This window comes from Triticum aestivum, chromosome 2B, assembly GCF_018294505.1.
Source record: "Triticum aestivum cultivar Chinese Spring chromosome 2B, IWGSC CS RefSeq v2.1, whole genome shotgun sequence".
Lineage (NCBI taxonomy): Eukaryota > Viridiplantae > Streptophyta > Magnoliopsida > Poales > Poaceae > Triticum > Triticum aestivum.
Genome location: NC_057798.1, coordinates 811,928,904 through 811,946,160, shown reverse-complemented (window position 1 = coordinate 811,946,160; position 17,257 = coordinate 811,928,904). Strand labels below are relative to the sequence as shown.

The following is a 17,257-nucleotide window of genomic DNA, read 5'->3' as shown; positions in this document are numbered from 1 at the left end:
GCTCATTGGCTCAAATACTGTTGCGCCTTCATGAGCCCTAATAGGAATCAGTACGAACGACATATAGCTCTCGTTGTGGCTCTGTGCAGCTTTATTCTGGTCAAGGACTTACCGTCGGGAGCTCCTAGTCGGCGCTGCAAGCGCCGGTTAGCGCTAACAGCGCTCGCAGCGGGAGCTAGCGGGCCGGCCCAATCGAGGATAGAAAATAGGTTAGTGCTAACAGCGCTCGCACCGGGAGCTAGCGGGCCGGCCCAATCGAGAAGAGAAAACAGTAAAAAACTATGATGCAAAAACTGGAATCGAACCCATCACCTAAGGAATGGCAACCTAACGCCCGAACCACCAGACCTAGGTGCTTAGCTTCTCAACTACCAGAAACGAGGTATATTTGACCATTCCTCTACAGATATATTATATACCCAGAGTTAATTATTTGAAAAAGAAATTCACAAGAAAAACATGAATATGAAAAATGGTTCGTGAAAAATGGGAAAAGATCATCAATTTCGAAACAACCTTCATCCATTTTGAAAAAAGTTCACAAATTTGAAAATAAGTTCACTGTTTTCGAATAAAAGTTGATCGAATTCGAAAAAAGTTCATCAAATTTCAAAAAAAGTGCATGGATTTTGAAAAAAAAAGTTCATCGATTTTCAAAGAAGTTCATCAAAATTTGAAAAAGTTCATGGATTTCAAAAAAAACATGGATTTTGAAAAAAAAATCACAGATCTGAGAAAAGTTCATCAATTTTCAAAAAGTTCATCGGATTTGGAAGAAGTTCATGAGATTTTAAAAAAAGTTCATCAAATTGAAAATAGTTCATCGGATTTGGAAAAAAAATTCATTGGATTTAGAAAAGTTCATCGATTTTTAAAATAAGTTCATCAAAATGTTAAAATGTTCATCCATTTTGAAAAGAGATTTAGTCAAGTTTGAAAAAAATTCACTGAAATTGAAAGAAAAAATCATCAAACTTGACAAGATTTCATTCAAATTAAAAAAAGTTTATCAATTTAAAGAAAAAGTTCACGAATTCGAAAAAAATATCGTCTACCTCGAACCATTTCACGCATTTAAGAAAAAAGGAAACAAGAAACAAAAAAAAGAAAGGGTAAAAAACATGGAGAACATAATGGGCATTTCCTGTATGTGTAAGAAGGATGAAAGGAGGTATGTATTGGCTAGTGGCGTAGTAATCTTTTTTTGAAGTGAAGGTGGCGTAGTGGTTAGTGGAGGGATCTAGTAACAGAGAGATCGCTGGTTCGATTCCTGGTACGCACACATTTCCTTGCCATCTTTTTTTGAGTTTCAAACAGATGGTTGGGCCGAGCCCATCTAACTCCGCTACAGGCGCCGGTTTGCGAAAACAGCTGTAACCGGCGCCTGCAGCGCCAAATAGGGATTACCCTTACCGTCCGTCTCCATCAGGTATACTAACCTACCTGAAACGGCCCAGTAGACTCCACCTTGGGCCGGTCAACAGTTCAAGTCTAGCTTTTCTCCTTTGCTTTAAAAAGTTGTTTTCGAGATGACCGGGACACCACGTTTGGCTTGATGCACCCCATGACCTCGGATGTATCCCACACCATGTGGACTTTCATGAATAAACTTGGTGTTCACCCCTAAAAAAATTGTTTTTGAAGTTTTTCCATCATTTTAGTTTAGAAGTTTAATAGTTAGTTGGCAAGTTTCAAAGAAAAAGAAATAGTGCCTAAATGTTGCAGTGAGCTATTCACCAGGCGCCAGCAATTTTTCATTAAAAACATCGTTTTTTATGGTGCATGTGGAAAAGAAAATGGGAAGCCAGGTAGCAAATATACTTGCACACCTTGCAAATGAACGGCGATTTTCATGAAATTGGGAATCTGGCAATTAATTTCATTTTTCAACATGTGATATCTTTTTGGAATTTTTAGATGGTCGCCACCATTTTTTTTTCTCTAATGGAGCATGTGCTCTTGAGCACACCAGATGGTTTTCGGATGAGAGCCTAGCTCTTTTTCTCCGCTGCCCCTAAAATAAGGAGCTATTTTCTCTCCTAGCTAAAAAATCTGATTTCCCTCACCTTTTTGTCGAAACGGAGGCAAGATGTTGGTCTTCATTAATTAAGACTAGTCAATGCATACGTGCAATGCACGTTAATATTAAGGAGAAAATTAATTGCATGTTTATCTAATGTAGGATATAGTATCAATTATGTGTAATTTAATTGATTACCATAGACCTTGATATTTGGTGTGATATTAATTGCATGGTAAACATGTTTGAGAGCTCATCATTGAATCTATCTATATCTCTATTTTTTTCCGTCAAAAAATACCTACCTCTATTTTTTCTGTAAAAAATATCTATATCTCTATTTTTTTACTTTTGTTTACTTAATAAAAAGAAAGTAAGGTTCTAGTTTCACATTTTCTTCGTCCAACCTCTCTATGTACGTTCGCACCTCCCTCCTTTTTTCTTCGTTTTCCATCCCATCTTTGCTTTTTGTCTCATTGGGTTTCCCTAAGATCGACTAACTGTCCCATGTCTTATATTAATTTATGAAAATAAAATAATATGTATAAGAGGGAGTAGTATTTTTGGTAAGTCATTAAGTTCTTACCAAATAAGTGATGAACAATAAGATCGCACATAAATCATTGTGATTGCGTACAAAAAATTGCTAAGATTTTACTATATATATAGATGTATAGATGAACAACAAGAACAATACACAATATAAAATCATTGAATCATAAAATAAAGGAATTGAACTCCTCCGAGTGAATGATGGCTAGGGTGAGCAATGGCGTTGCTATAAAATTTTACAATTGAGATGAAGCATACAAACACATACATGTATAACTGAAAAACTGAAAATGGAAAGCATACGGTAGGAGATTGCCTCTTTTTCGAGGATGGAGATTGTGAACCAAGTGATTGTGCCATATATAGGAGATTATGAATCAAATGATTAGGTCTTAGGTCTTAATGTCTTGTATATATACAAGGAAATGGGAGTTTTTTCACTTTGTTTTGGGAACATACTACAAAGACACAGATGCTCAATACGCATATACACTCACCTATATGAACATGTCCGAGAGACTGAACTGACATATCTTGGGAGATGGAGATGAAGTAGTGCATATGGTATTAGGATCATACATTATAGAGATAGCCACCGTATTAACAAAAGGTGTCACTCCTGTCTATTATTGATCGCCTAGAAATTTGAAGGGAAAACCCACATGGCACGTTGAAAGGATCGATATGGTTGACTAGAGGGGGGGGGGGGTGAATAGGCAACTAACAATTTTTAAGTTTTTCTTTAACAATTTAAACCTTGCAACGAAATAGATTGTCTAGATGTGCAACTACGTGAACAACCTATATGATGCAAAGACACCTAGCACACAGGCAAGCAATAGATGCAACACAAGTAAGCTTGCAAAAGTAAAGGCACGAAATAACCAAGAGTGGAGCCGGTGGAGACGAGGATATGTTACCGAAGTTCCTTCCTTTTAAAGGGAAGTACGTCTCCGTTAGAGCGGTGTGGAGGCACAATGCTCCCCAAGAAGCCACTAGGGCCACCATAATCTCCTCACGCCCTCACACAATGCGAGATGCCGTGATTCCACTATTGGTGCCCTTGAAGGCGGCGACCGAACCTTTACAAACAAGATTGGGGCTATCTCCACAACACTTGGAGGCTCCCAACAACACCACGAAGCTTCACCACAATGGAGTATGGCTTCGAGGTGACCTCAACCGTCTAGGGTGCTCAACACCCAAGAGTAACAAGATCCGCTAGGGATAAATGGGGGGAATCAAATTTCTCTTGGTGGAAGTGTAGATCGGGGCCTTCTCAACCAATCCCGAGCAAATCAACAAGATTGATTGGCTAGGGAGAGAGATCGGGCGAAAATGGAGCTTGGAGCAACAATGGAGCTTTGGGGGAAAGAGGTAGGTCAACTTTGGGGAAGAAGACACCTTTATATAGTGGGGGAACCAATCCAACCGTTACCCCACTGAACAGCCATGCACAGAGCGGTACTACCGCTTGGGCAGGGCGGTACTACCGCTGAGGGCGGTACTACCGCTCTCACCCAGCGGTACTGCCGTGCTGACGAGGAGATCAGAGACCTGGCCCCAGAGCGGTACTACCGTGGGAGTAGGAGCGGTACTACCGCCGCTACTACCGCACTTAGTACCGTAAAACCCGACACGAAAACATCGGTCGAGAATCGAGGCGGTAGTAGCCTGGAACCACTGCGGTACTACGACCGAAGACCACAAGCGGTACTACCGCTTGGGAGCGGTACTACCGCTTGAGTGCTTCGGCGGTACTACCACTGAGGACCGCGGTACTACCGCTGGGGTAGGTCAGGGCAGGCATAGGGAAAGGAAAGGCTGCTCCATCGAAGCGGAAAGGAAGACATCGGGTGTGAAACGGATGTGTACGTGTTGATTCCACCCGAGCCTTACCAAAGCGGATCCCCTCTTGATAGTACAGTGACTCCTACGAAACTAGTCCACCAACAGAGAGACGAAGGAGCTACACCGTCTTGAATAACACACCGAGGGGAGGTAATCGTCTCGTGCCAATGGATGAATCTCTGAAAGAACTTAACGCACACGATTAGTCCGCAAAAGCATTGTCATCAATCACCAAAACATCTTGGGGATAAATATGCCCTTACACACGTATATCACCACCGACGGATACATACGAACCTGCTGATTTGATCCTGTGTATGGTGCGGTGACTGCTTTTGTCTTACACTGTTCAGGGACAACAATCTGAATTTCAGAGTGAAAGAGATAGAGAGGAGGAGCAGCAGCAAGTACTAAACAAGCACAAATCTGAACTGAACAATTAACAGGTGCAAGTACTTGTAACATCTGATCATTACATTGTCTTACACATCTCAATACTACCAAAATTTCAAAGAGAAAGAGACAAATAGGAGGAGCAGCAGCAAGGTTTGGGGAAGAAAAGGAGCATCGGTTTTGTGGAGAGAGGATCTTCAGCAAAGGGAGTTTGAAAGAGAGAGCAGCATCAAGTTCAGCAGAGGAAGGAGCAGCAGTGGGGGAAGAGAATGGTGAGGATGCACCGACCTGCCGAGCTCCAGCCAGTGGCAACAACGACGGTAGCCGGCGAGTCCTACCCTTAGCGGGTGAGCGGAGGCCAAGCTCCAGCCAAGGGAGGGGAGGACGGCGATCCACTGGTCGGATGGTGTCAGAGGGAGGGGAAGGCGGCGACCAAGCTCTAGTGGGCGGCAACGACGGCGACAACGGAAGATCCCTGCACTTAGCGGCGGGCGGCGGCCGTCGGTAACAGAGGCGCACCTAGGTCATCTACCGATGTCGATTTGGTCACTGGATTTAGTTTCATACTATGGGTAGAAACGGTCTAGGACTGTTCGATTCGTGTCTACGACCAAACCAACTCAGTCCAGCAATAGTTAAAGCCCAGACCAAACTAAATTGATTCATCGTACAGATCGTAGAAAGAAGACGTAGTCATTTATGTTTCTTTCCTAAAGTAATTTATACGGTGTGTCGAAGGAAGGAGAGAAACCCTAGAATTTGGGGGGTGGGGGAGGGGGGAGAAAGAAAAGGATAGAAACACAATCTAATCTTGGGTGAGTGCCGTTCCCCATCCCCTCTACCACTTCCACTTCCACTTCCGTTCCGTTGTGCGGAGGCATTCGAAATTTGAATCCCCTCCCCCCCCTTCCCCTTCCGCCGCCGCCGCCGCCGCCGCATTCCCCATCCCCCCTTCTACTTCTACTTCCCCCCAACCCCCACTCTCCATCCCCATTCCAATCCAATCGGATCCAATCCATGGCGTCGCCCCCGTCCTTCGACTTCTTCTCCGACGCCCTCGACGACGCCGCCGACTCCCCCTCCTCCTCCTCCGCCGACCGCCAGAACCCCAACCCCAACCCCGACCCCGACCCCCACCCCACGCCGCACCCCCACCGCGCCCCGCCGCCCACCCCCAACGGCCTCAACGACCGCCTGCTCCGCTTCACCCAGACCCGCCCCCGTCCCCCGCCGCCCACCCAAAACCCTAACCCCTACCCGGCGGACGGGGACGAGCCCCTGCCGCAGGACCGCAAGGTCAAGCTCGCCGGCCGCCGCCGCCTCTGCAAGCTCTCCTCCTCCCCCGACCCCGACGCCGACCAGGAGGACAGCATCCGCGACATCCTCGACGACCTCACCACCCGCCTCGACTCCCTCTCCGTCGACAGGCCCAAGGCCCGCCCCCGCCCCGCGCACGCCCGGGCCCCGCTCCCCTGCTCCGTCAACGCCGAGGACGACGGCGGCTTCTACGACGCCGCCGCCGACTCCTCCTCCTCGTCCTCCTCCCCGCTGCCTCCCAAATCTGGCGAGGACGACGGCTTCTTCGACGCCGCCGACGAATCCTCATCCTCCCCGCCGCCTCCCAAGGGCCCGGAATCGGTTCAGGGCCGGGCCCCCTCCCCCGTCGATGTCTCCAGCTCCGACGAGTCTGAGGATGAGGCGCCGCTGGTGGTCCGGAGGCAATTCAAGGTGGAGAAACCGCCGCAACTCCCAGATCCGTCATCCGCCTCCTCTGCCTTCGCCGATCTGGCTACTCAGGAGGGGGAGGAGGAGTCCGTCGACAAGGGGAACAGCAAAGCCACGGCAGCGACGGCCAGCAAGGAATTTAAGCCGGAGAAACCACAATTCCACGGTGATTCACCATTCACCTCCGCCTTAACCGATCTTACTGCTCAGGAGGAGTCTTCTGTCGACAAGGGGAACAGCAAAGCCACGGCGGCGGCGGCGGTCAGGAAGGAATCCAAGCTGGAGAAACCACAAGTTCCAGATTCACCATTCGACTTCTCCGATCTTGGTGACGAGGAGGAGACCATTGCCAAGTGGAACAGCAAAGCCGCCGCGGTGGTCAAGAGGGAAGTCAAGGTGGAGAAACCAGACCCAGATTTATCATTCGCCTCTGCTTTCACCGATCGCCGTGTTCTGGATGATGCCAATGACAAGGGGAAGAAAACCGCGGCAAGTGCTTATGGCGGCGCTAAGTCAGGCAAGAGGGCAGCATCAAAGCCCTCATCCTTTGCGGATTTTGATGAAGACGATGACGGTGTCAGCGAGGAGAAGGAGAACCGTGCTGCTGATGACTCCGAGAAGGATGTTGGCTGGGAGAAAACAGAGGATTTCAAGATGGAGCCCACAGGATGTGGCAAAATGGTCAAGCCGTACAAGCTCCCGGGAAGCATTTTCAAGATGCTTTACCCCCACCAGCGCGAGGGCCTCAAGTGGCTCTGGGTTCTGCATTGCAGGGGAACTGGAGGGATCCTTGGGGATGACATGGGTCTCGGCAAGACCATGCAGGTCCGTCTGTTTAACCCCTTCCTTCATTCTGTTTCCAATCTCAGTGATTCATATCCCGTTAATTGTCATTTGATTAGAACAAGGATTAAATGAATATCTAGTGCTGCCATTGATGGATTTTAAGTATTGTTATGACCCTATGTATCTCAGTTCTCAGAATTATAACTATTGATTGGAGCAGTGTATACCTTATGTATTATGGCGTTAGAATGCGGCGAGGGTTTGCTGTCTATACCTTCATGTTTTTTTCTTGCAGCAAATACATTCATGTTTTTTTGGTAGTACTAGTACATAATTTAACCCCGTCCTTCGTTATGTTCCCAGATTCAGTGTTTCATATTCCATTAATTATCGTTTGATTAGAACAAGGATCAAATGAATATCTAGTCCTACCATTGATGGATTTTTGGTATTGTGATGACCTTAAGTGTCTCAGTTCTCAGAATTGTAACTGTTGATTGGAGCTGTGTATACCTTATGTATAGTTGAATGGAATGTGGCGAGGCTTTGCTGTCTATACCTTCATGTTTTTTTCTTGCAGCAAATACATTCATGTTTTTTTGGTAGCGATAGCTCATATTTTGTTTGAGAACCTGCATCCTTTGTGCCCTTTAGTTTCTGCATTTGTACAACTGGAAGAAATCATCATCAGAGAGAAGAATAGCTTCTTCTTTTTTTCTACTGTATGTTTATATATAGTTGTTTCCTAGCTAGCTCTCTGCCACAAAGTTCATCTGCACTTGTTTCCTTCAGCCACAGTATAGTATGAATATGAAGTGGTCCCATGTGACTGCAATTTGCTGACGAATACTTGCATCCTTACTTCTATCTTGCAGGTTTCTGCCTTCCTGGCTGGATTATTCCATTGCCGCTTAATCAAGAGAGTGTTGGTGGTTGCGCCAAAGACACTTCTCACTCATTGGACGAAGGAACTTTCAGTTGTCGGCCTCAAACATAAGATTAGGGAGTAAGATCTGCTATTACATATTATTGTTCCTGAACTTGCTTGATCTCAAATCCTGTCAATCAGCACTAAGTTGTTCCTTTCGTTTCCACAGTTACTCTAGTCCCAGCGTAAATGTTCGCAATTCTGAACTTCAATATGCATTCAAGGTATGGTTTCCTACTCTTAACATAATCATTTTTATCTTGGGTTCTTCTGGTTTTGAAAATTTTAATACCTGTGAGTCGGCAGATATTCATTTTTGCATTAGCTATTTAGAAGATTATCTTATCATTCAACATATTTTAATGAGTCATGGCAGCTATTGTAACTCCTTATCTCTTCTACAGGAGGGCGGTATCCTTCTGACTACATACGACATTGTCCGTAACAATTACAAGTTGATCAGAGGTGACTTCTACAATGGCAACGTGGAAGGGAAGTATGACAAGCTGATCAGAGGTGACTCATATAATGATGCTGACGAAGACGAGGATGGCAAGTTATGGAACTATGTTATTCTTGATGAGGGACATATTATCAAGAACCCGAGTACTCAAAGGGCCAAAAGCTTACTCGAAATACCTTGTGTCCACCGCATCGTCATAAGTGGAACACCTATTCAAAACAATTTAAAGGTACCTCCCATCTCAAGTTCTTAATACTTCCTGCCGTAGATGCTCCTATATGCTCTGCACTCTTATTACCAATGCAAATAAACATGTGTTTTCTTACAGGAAATGTGGGCTCTCTTCTATTTCTGTTGCCCGGAGGTCTTGGGTGATAAGGACGAGTAAGTACTCTCCTCCTACATAACATTGTCCCATTGTTTTGCACCATATACTGTTATTTATATCTCAAGAACATGGCAGGTTCAAATCAAGATATGAATCGGCTATCATTCGAGGAAATGACAAGAATGCCACCAATCGAGAGAAGCACACAGGCTCAACTGTTGCAAAGGTAATACTTATTTTTTTGTATCCAAAAGATGGGTGACACCAAGCCCTGTTCCTCTTATTGTGGTCAGGCAACATGTTATTGTTTCCACATGGTTTTTGACTTTTTGGTGTTTATTAATTTGGAGATGAGATGTTCCTCTATGTTATGGTGTTTGATATACCCCAATATGTGCAAGCATTAGTTCTTGCTCTTGCCATTTTGCTGTGAAATTACAAGTTGGGCATCAACTGAGTTTGATATTAGCAAAGTAGTACATTCATCTCTGATTTAACATGTGGAAGAAGTGTGTAACTGCATTAAAATTCCAGACCGATTAGTGTCCACTTTTAGTTTAAGCCATGAGATGATGACAAGCCATTTAGATCGATCCATCTCAGTTTGCTGCATTTCATTGTTGAAAAGTCTGAGTCTGTCGTACTGAACTTGTTATAATATGTGTTTTCTTGTTTGGTATTTGAATACTCTTTGTAGGCATTAAGGGAGCGTATAAAGCCATACTTCTTGCGTCGTATGAAAAGTGAAGTGTTCCTTGATACTGGTTCGGCAGATGATAAAAAACTTTCCAAGAAGAACGAGCTAATTGTTTGGCTGAGGTTAACAGCTTGCCAGGTACAAATTCTTGTGTAAGAATGTAAAACTGGTTGAATAATTTGGCCAATGATAATCTTGACCTGTCTTTCTTCTGGGTGCAGAGGCAACTATATGAAGCTTTTCTGAACAGTGATCTTGTTCATTCATCAATGCAAGGATCACCATTGGCTGCAATCACGGTAAGCATTAGTGTCAAAGCCTTTTCTTTGCACCGATCTTGTCCACCTTTATCTGTCCTCTTATTGCTTTCATGTACTCCTTAAGTTCTTGTTCATGTTATGCTCATCATATACCCACTCGAATTCAAAATATGGCTTTTGTTTTTGCGATCCTCTGTTAAAGTATAAGGCATGTATATAGAATTGAGGACATTTTATTTCTTTTGCCCTTATTTATCTTGTCAGTCTCTTCATCATTCATTGTTTTCTTGTTCTTCAACAGGTATTGAAGAAAATATGCGACCATCCATTGATATTGACCAAGAGAGCTGCTGAGGACATCTTGGAAGGCATGGAAGGCATGTTGGATAACAAGGATATGGGTATGGTAGAGAAAATGGCCATGAACCTTGCAGACATGGCTCATGATGACCAAGCGCTGCAAGTCGGCGAGGAGGTCTCATGCAAATTAATTTTTATCATGTCCTTGTTGGTAAGTGTTTTTTTATGAATGCATGTGTAGTAGCTGGTAGAAATGTACTCTCTTCAGTTCTCTAAAAGTTGTAAACCAGATGGAGTATTTGTTACGTAAACTAAGTGGTTCGTATCTTATGTTGCAGCGGAAACTTCTTGAAGAGGGACACCATGTCCTTATCTTTTCCCAGACGCGAAAAATGCTAAACCTTATTCAGGTCTGTTCTTGTTTGCTTTTCAGTGCATGTCGTTTTCTTTTGATATATTGTATTCAAAGCATAGTTATTGACTTCCATCCTTTATTGCTTTTGTATTTCCACATACGGACATACACGATGAACTCTGTAAGTAGAGTAAAAGACTGTTTTTCGTAGACGTAATGAATTAAAATGTATGCACATTCACCTTTAGCATGATAATTCAAGTCCTCCTGCCCAAGTCCTGTTCAATAAGAGCCAGATCATTCAAGTAATAATAGTACAACTGCTTGAGTTCAAATGTTCTGATAAAATGATCTTTAGCATGACTACTTGCCTCTTGGCATTTTTATCTACTGCTGGGATCAAAATTGCGTCTAACAGCATCTATTCTTTGCCCTATTTGCACCCAAATGCTGTTGATTTTGTCCATCGTCATCATGTTTGAAATGTGGAAGTTACATTATTGGAAGGCTACAAGTTTGGCCTATCTTACCTACTTTGCCCTGTTTACTTACATATTTGACTATTGCAACAGGAAGCTATATTACTGGAGGGCTACAAGTTTTTACGCATTGATGGTACTACCAAGATTGCTGAGAGGGAAAGGATCGTGAAGGTTAATATTCACGCATCACTTTTCTTGTGCTGTGTTGTACCATGGACTCGACTATATCTTTTATGTTGCTTACGTATTATGATTTGTATCTCCAGGACTTCCAAGAGGGGCCTGGAGCACAAATATTTTTGCTGACCACACAAGTTGGTGGGCTTGGACTTACACTCACCAAGGCAGCTCGTGTCATCGTGGTCGATCCTGCTTGGAATCCAAGGTACCCGAACAGTGCACATCATGATCAAGTGTTTCTCCTTTTGGTTTCATGTAATGCCTACATCAACTATTTTGTTCCTTAACCAATCTTCCTTTTACAGTACGGACAATCAGAGTGTGGATCGTGCTTATCGAATTGGTCAGACCAAAGATGTGATTGTATACCGCTTGATGACTTCTGGAACCATCGAAGAAAAGATATACAAATTGCAGGTTCAAATATGATACAGAATCTTTTACTCCAATGTTTTTTCATACGGCACTTCTGGCTTTAGTTTTACACATCCCCTTCCTTGAATTGCCCTTTTTTTTTCCAGGTTTTCAAGGGCGCTTTGTTTAGAACAGCCACAGAGCAGAAAGAACAAACACGCTACTTCAGCAAGAGGGTGATGATCCTGATACCCTTTCTTATCATTTCTTTGATGAAATCTGTTTCTTGTCAATGCTTGCTGGATGTCCTACTCACTAATGTAGCTAATTCTTCGCATATCTTCAGGACATTCAAGAGCTCTTTAGTCTGCCAGCACAAGGTTTCGATGTTTCCCTTACACAAAAGCAATTGCAGGAAGAGCATGGGCAGCAACTTGTCATGTAAGATCTTTTGTTCTATTATTAGTTATGGCAGAGTTACTTTGGTCTTGAAATATGACGAACTGGTTTTGATTATTATGCGGTATTAATCTGCCAGAAGATGTACAAAATGTCGAGGTTCCTCTATGAGTTATGTAGAAATGTTGATATACGGAAGGCTTTAGTTTTTTAAGTTATGATAACATTGGGTACCAAAGAGAAATGTGATTACTATGTGTTTCTGAATTTAGTTCCCTGATAGCAAATGTTAATGATCATTCTAGCTCTCTTTTGAGATGTTTGCTCACCTACCTGTACTCAATTTTTCAGGGATGAGTCACTGAGGGAGCACATAGAGTTTCTGGAACGACAAGGAATAGCGGGTGTAAGCCATCACAGCCTCCTATTTTCCAAAACCGCAGTCTTGCCTTCGTTGGAGCCTGAAGCTATGGAGAGGTCAGTGTTGATGCCTTTCAACACACAGCAATAATGTTGCTTCTGGTTGCTCATTTTTATCTGGCTAGCACTAGCAGTCATGTTCCAAGCCTTGTCTAACTTTAATTGATGTTCTTGTGTGCAGCAAGCACCCAAGCATGCCGATGATGGGCAGGCAGTACAACAGGGCATCATCCTCGATGGACTATGTCGCCAATGGGTAAGCCTTATCAATCTTTCTAGTATGGACTATTGAGTTGAGTGAGTGCAACCGGCAGCTTTAACCTGACTAGTGTCGTTTCCTCGCAGCGCTGCCCATGCTTTCAAGCCAAAGGACTTCACTCCAAGAGCATACTCTGCAAGCAATACGAGTTCAGAGAGCCCCGAGGAAATCAAGGCCAAAATCAACCGCCTGTCACAAACCCTCTCGAACACGGTAATTTGTGTCTGGAAACACAGAAAGAGCAGTGTCTTTTTCTTTGCCTATCTATAAATAAATAATGTATAGTTTGCTGATAAGAAGAATCGGCAACTGGTGCAGACGCTGGTGTCGAGGCTGCCTGACCGTGGGGAGAAGCTGAAGAAGCAGATACACGATCTGGACGAGAAGCTGACGGTGATCGAGTCCTCTCCAGAGTCGTCGTCGATGATGTCCAGAGGGGCGCGGCCTGAAGTGATCTGCTTGGACGGTCAGAGCCTATAACCCTGAACTTGAAGTAAAACTGGTGCTGCACTGGATTACTACTACTACTATTTTGTTGGCCGGTCACTGAGGCGTGACTGAACTGCCACCCTCGTATTGTTAGCTATCCGGCGTTGTAAATAGTAACTTGATGATTGGTGGGAGAGATGTTGGGTGAGTCTAGTATGCATTCACACCAGCATGTATCAATTGGCAAGAATTACTCACTCGGATCTTATTAAGCATGCGAAGCAGCACGAGCAAATGCTCCTATTCTGCTTCTGTTTGGTTTGGTTTAGTACCCTAGTGCAAATCATTTTCAACTGTTGTGTTTTTTGTGTTTTCAATTATTCATTGAGTCATTTCAGACCGTCACAAAGTTGAAGTAAATGCCTCAGGTTCAGGTTCGAGTTCAGAGTTATAGTCAAGTTCAGAGTGCAGCTTTCTACTAGCCATTGGACCCGAAAGGGGTGGCATTTACTTCAACTTTGTGACGGTCTGAAATGACACATCTGAGGCGTAGAAATCTGGCAAACTTTACCGAGCAGGAAAACAGGAAAAACAAACAAGAATGACAACACAAGCCAGAAAACAATACAAACTGCAGAAGAAGATCATGCAGATTCTCTGTCGTTTCATACAAATGCATACACATGTCTTAGAGATAAAACATATTACAAAGTTAAGATGCACCAAACACACACAGATGCATACACATACGACATGTCTTAGAGATGCACCGTGATTCTCTGTCGCTACAACAAGCTTATCACGATTGTGCAAACTGGGAACTGATAGTTATTACCATAAACAAATATGGATTGCAGATGGAATTATTGACACAACCAAATTGCTAAAAAGGAGATGCAGCTCCAGACCGATAGATAGAGACGACGAGACGAAGGCATGGTGTCTCGTTGTCCCAGGTGTTCCAACTTCCAAGTGATGCAGCTATGGCCCATGAGATTCAGTCACCTGAAGAAGAAAACATGGTTAGTAAAGCAAATTTGACAAAAGAGAAAAAAAAAAACAGGCAATGCGGCACCACTTGTAAGTACAAAGTTTTTCCAAGATGTCATCTATACGAAATTACTTTAAACGTCGCAAATTTCTTCCGGAAATATTAACACATCAACATTCTATACAGACTAAGCATAGGAATTAACGAGCAGAAACAATACAAGTATATATACTTTAGTAATAACGATTTAAGTCGGACTGTTACTGCATAGTGCATACATACACGAGTTACTTTCAGTATATAGGAAATTCCAAACAACAGATAAGTAAAAACTGGACTGGAAACAAGTGTTACCACAAAATACCTTAGGCTGATTCTTCTATTGATCTGCTCTGCTCCTTTATTTTTTGAAACAGCCGTTGCTCCACTGAAGATGCTGCCAGTTGCCAGTACCATCCTCGGAGGCACAACAGATCACACGTATATGCGGAAGTTTAGTACACCACTGGCCCATTATAGAACCTATTTGCCCCCCTAAAATCTTCTCGCAAATTATGGTACGCAACTTTGTGTACTTGCATAGTCTCAGCAAGCTGGAATCGTCAAAGTCCATGCAAGGGAGTACATACAGATGACGAACATTCTGGGGAACGTTATCAAAGTCACTCTTTTTTCTTAATATGAAGCAGTCGTGCTCTGAAACATTTTGTGCCATGTCATGCAACAAATCATGGATTACGTATCCACCACGGACCTTTTGAAAGAAGGACCGTGCTACAAGATCTTCAAAATACTGACAGCCAATGTCTTGAATTGGAACACCATCTTGAGGTTCCACAAAGTCTTCTGCTACCCAAATTTCAGCTAAGCATGCCTGTAATCTTTGGGGTACACGGCACAGAATGTGAAGCATTGCTTCAGATAGAGTGGTAAATAAATGTAGCTCGACCAAAGGGCAGGCAAAATGTTAGCCTCCTCTTGTCTCAATTCCCACATTTTACTCTCAAGTATAAAATTCCAATGTGATGCTTGAAGATCCATGCGTAACACGCATCCTAGAGTTCTGGCGGCCAAAGGAGAACCCTTCAATTTAGGAAGTATTCTTCTACCAATGCACTCTAACTCAGGATCATTGGTAGAACCCTCAGATCCAAACGCACACGATTTGAAGAAATTCCAAAAGGCGTCATCCTTTAGACTGTCCAATATAATGGGCCCCATTGTGCGCAGCCCCTTGTTAACCGTTGGACATCTAGTGGTGACCAACATCATACTTCCCTCTTGGACACTTGTAAAAGGTGCACAAAACCTCTTCCAACACTGCCCATTTTCCTTCAAGGCATCATCCCACATGTCATCAAGGACTATCAATAACCTTTTATTGTTCATATGGTCAGAGAGAACACGCTGAAGAGAATCCAAATTATTAGTTGTTGCCTCCTTTCCAGTACAGGATTGTATGGCCTTTTTAGTTAGCCTCTCCACATCAAAGTCATCTGAGACACAAATCCAAATTATCAGCTCAAAGTGATACTTCACTCGTTGATGATTGCAGATATGTTGGGCCAGAGTAGTCTTTCCAACTCCACCAAATCCAACTATTGGCAAAATAGGAAGACTCGATATTCTTGATTCAGTACTAACTTGGTTGCTTGCTGATGCGCTTGTTGATGCACTAATTGAACTAGTTCCTCTCTTGCGTTTTAAATTTGCATATACATTAAGAAGTCCCAATACTTGCTTCACCTCCTTTTCACGACCAAATATTTTTGTTTCATTTGGCCAAGAGGTGGTCTCCGGCCAGACTAATTTGTCAAAGCGTCGTGTAATTCCACGAGGCCCCGTATTCTCCAACTGACTGGAAACATGATTCAACCTCAACTGGACACCATGCACTTTGTTGATGCTGGCTTGGATGAAGGTATGAAAGAAATCCATGAAAGGAGATTGGCTTGCATTGCCCTCCACTTGCATCTTTGACTCGTACCATCTGAACTCATCAAGAAGGTCCTTTGTTCCAGCCTCTGCATCCTTGAGATCAGTAAGTAGATTTGCCACACTCTGTTGGTTGCTTCCACTCTCCAACTGCAACACACGATCCTGGAGATGTTGTAGGCCACTCTCGAATTGCAGTACACGGTCTTGGAGACTTTGGTTATGTGAGCCACTCCATCGGGAATGCAGAGATGAGACGGCAATTTTGGCCCACTGAAACAAAGTGACACATTCGTTGATGGCACTAATGATCCCAATGAAGCGCATGGTTGGTTGCTGGAGTCTGGACACGTATTTTCGTCCTGTAAAAAAGAAACAGCAGACGCAATTAGCATCGTGAGAGTAATTTTTACATTCAGAGTACTCCCTCTGTAAACAAATACAAGAGCGTTTAGATCACCACCACTATATAAATAGTGATATATATGCTCTTATATAGTGATAGTGATCTAAACGCTCTTATATTTCTTTACGGAGGGAGTACAGAACGTTTCATAGTTTGAAGGGGCACATCAGCAGAAGTTAGAGAAACATTGTCATAAATGAGCATTAGGTGAAAGAAATAAAGTTAGAGTTTGTCTGCAATTGTTAACAAAGGCTGAAAGGCGCTTGACCTTGAACATTTACTGAAGTGACGGACTGACTGCCACACTCGTATTGCTTTGGCCGTGGAATGGTCCGGCGTTGTAAATAGTTTTGTTCTAGTTTTGTTGTTCCGTCACTTTTCTTTGCTCCGCTTCACGTAGTTCCACTATTCTGCAACGCACCAAACCACTCGGCCTAGCCAGTGTTGCTTATAAAACCAAAGCCAAAGTGTTTAAGAACTAAACACAATGTAGAATCCTGAAAGTTTTTTTTTTAATGTTTTCAAACAATTTCACAGAAATTGTGAACAACTTTTCAAAAAGCCAGCAATGATTTAAATTCCCAAACAATTTTTGAATTTATGAAAAAGATAACAAAAAAAGGAACAGCAGGGCAGCGGATCAAACCTCGTAACTCCTGCTATTGACCGCTCGTCACTAGCCACATGAGCTAATAAGCTTCAGCGTCTAACTAAGAAACGCGGACTACACGAACTACCGGCTTT

At 43.4% G+C, this 17,257-nt stretch overlaps 2 protein-coding genes across 2 annotated transcripts; one reads left to right on the top strand and one right to left on the bottom strand.

Moving 5' to 3' along the window:
• The first annotated feature begins 5,775 nt into the window (after positions 1-5,775).
• LOC123047627 (SNF2 domain-containing protein ENL1) lies at positions 5,776-13,509 on the top strand. The gene is made up of 19 exons (XM_044471219.1): positions 5,776-7,366; positions 8,203-8,333; positions 8,425-8,479; positions 8,660-8,947; positions 9,047-9,102; positions 9,182-9,272; positions 9,744-9,881; positions 9,965-10,042; positions 10,305-10,514; positions 10,642-10,713; positions 11,231-11,311; positions 11,407-11,525; positions 11,626-11,737; positions 11,842-11,910; positions 12,021-12,115; positions 12,425-12,550; positions 12,675-12,749; positions 12,839-12,965; positions 13,071-13,509. The coding sequence occupies exons 1-19, from the start codon at positions 5,834-5,836 to the stop codon at positions 13,230-13,232; spliced, it is 3,618 nt and encodes a 1,205-aa protein (XP_044327154.1). The 5' UTR covers positions 5,776-5,833; the 3' UTR covers positions 13,233-13,509.
• A 274-nt stretch (positions 13,510-13,783) lies between these two features.
• LOC123047626 (putative disease resistance protein RGA4) lies at positions 13,784-16,466 on the bottom strand. Its single transcript, XM_044471218.1, has 2 exons — positions 14,537-16,466; positions 13,784-14,186 (listed from the first exon to the last, which is right to left on the bottom strand). The coding sequence occupies exon 1, from the start codon at positions 16,432-16,434 to the stop codon at positions 15,037-15,039; it is 1,398 nt and encodes a 465-aa protein (XP_044327153.1). The 5' UTR covers positions 16,435-16,466; the 3' UTR covers positions 13,784-14,186; positions 14,537-15,036.
• Between the last annotated feature and the right edge of the window lie 791 nt (positions 16,467-17,257).

Coding starts and splice junctions, on each gene's coding strand:
- LOC123047627 (XM_044471219.1), top strand. CDS start 5,834: ATGGCGTCGCCCCCGTCCTTCGACTTCTTCTCCGACGCCCTCGACGAC. Junction 11,526..11,625: donor GATCCTGCTTGGAATCCAAG/GTACCCGAACAG, acceptor TTCCTTTTACAG/TACGGACAATCAGAGTGTGG. Junction 11,738..11,841: donor AAAAGATATACAAATTGCAG/GTTCAAATATGA, acceptor TTTTTTTTCCAG/GTTTTCAAGGGCGCTTTGTT.
- LOC123047626 (XM_044471218.1), bottom strand. CDS start 16,434: ATGCGCTTCATTGGGATCATTAGTGCCATCAACGAATGTGTCACTTTG.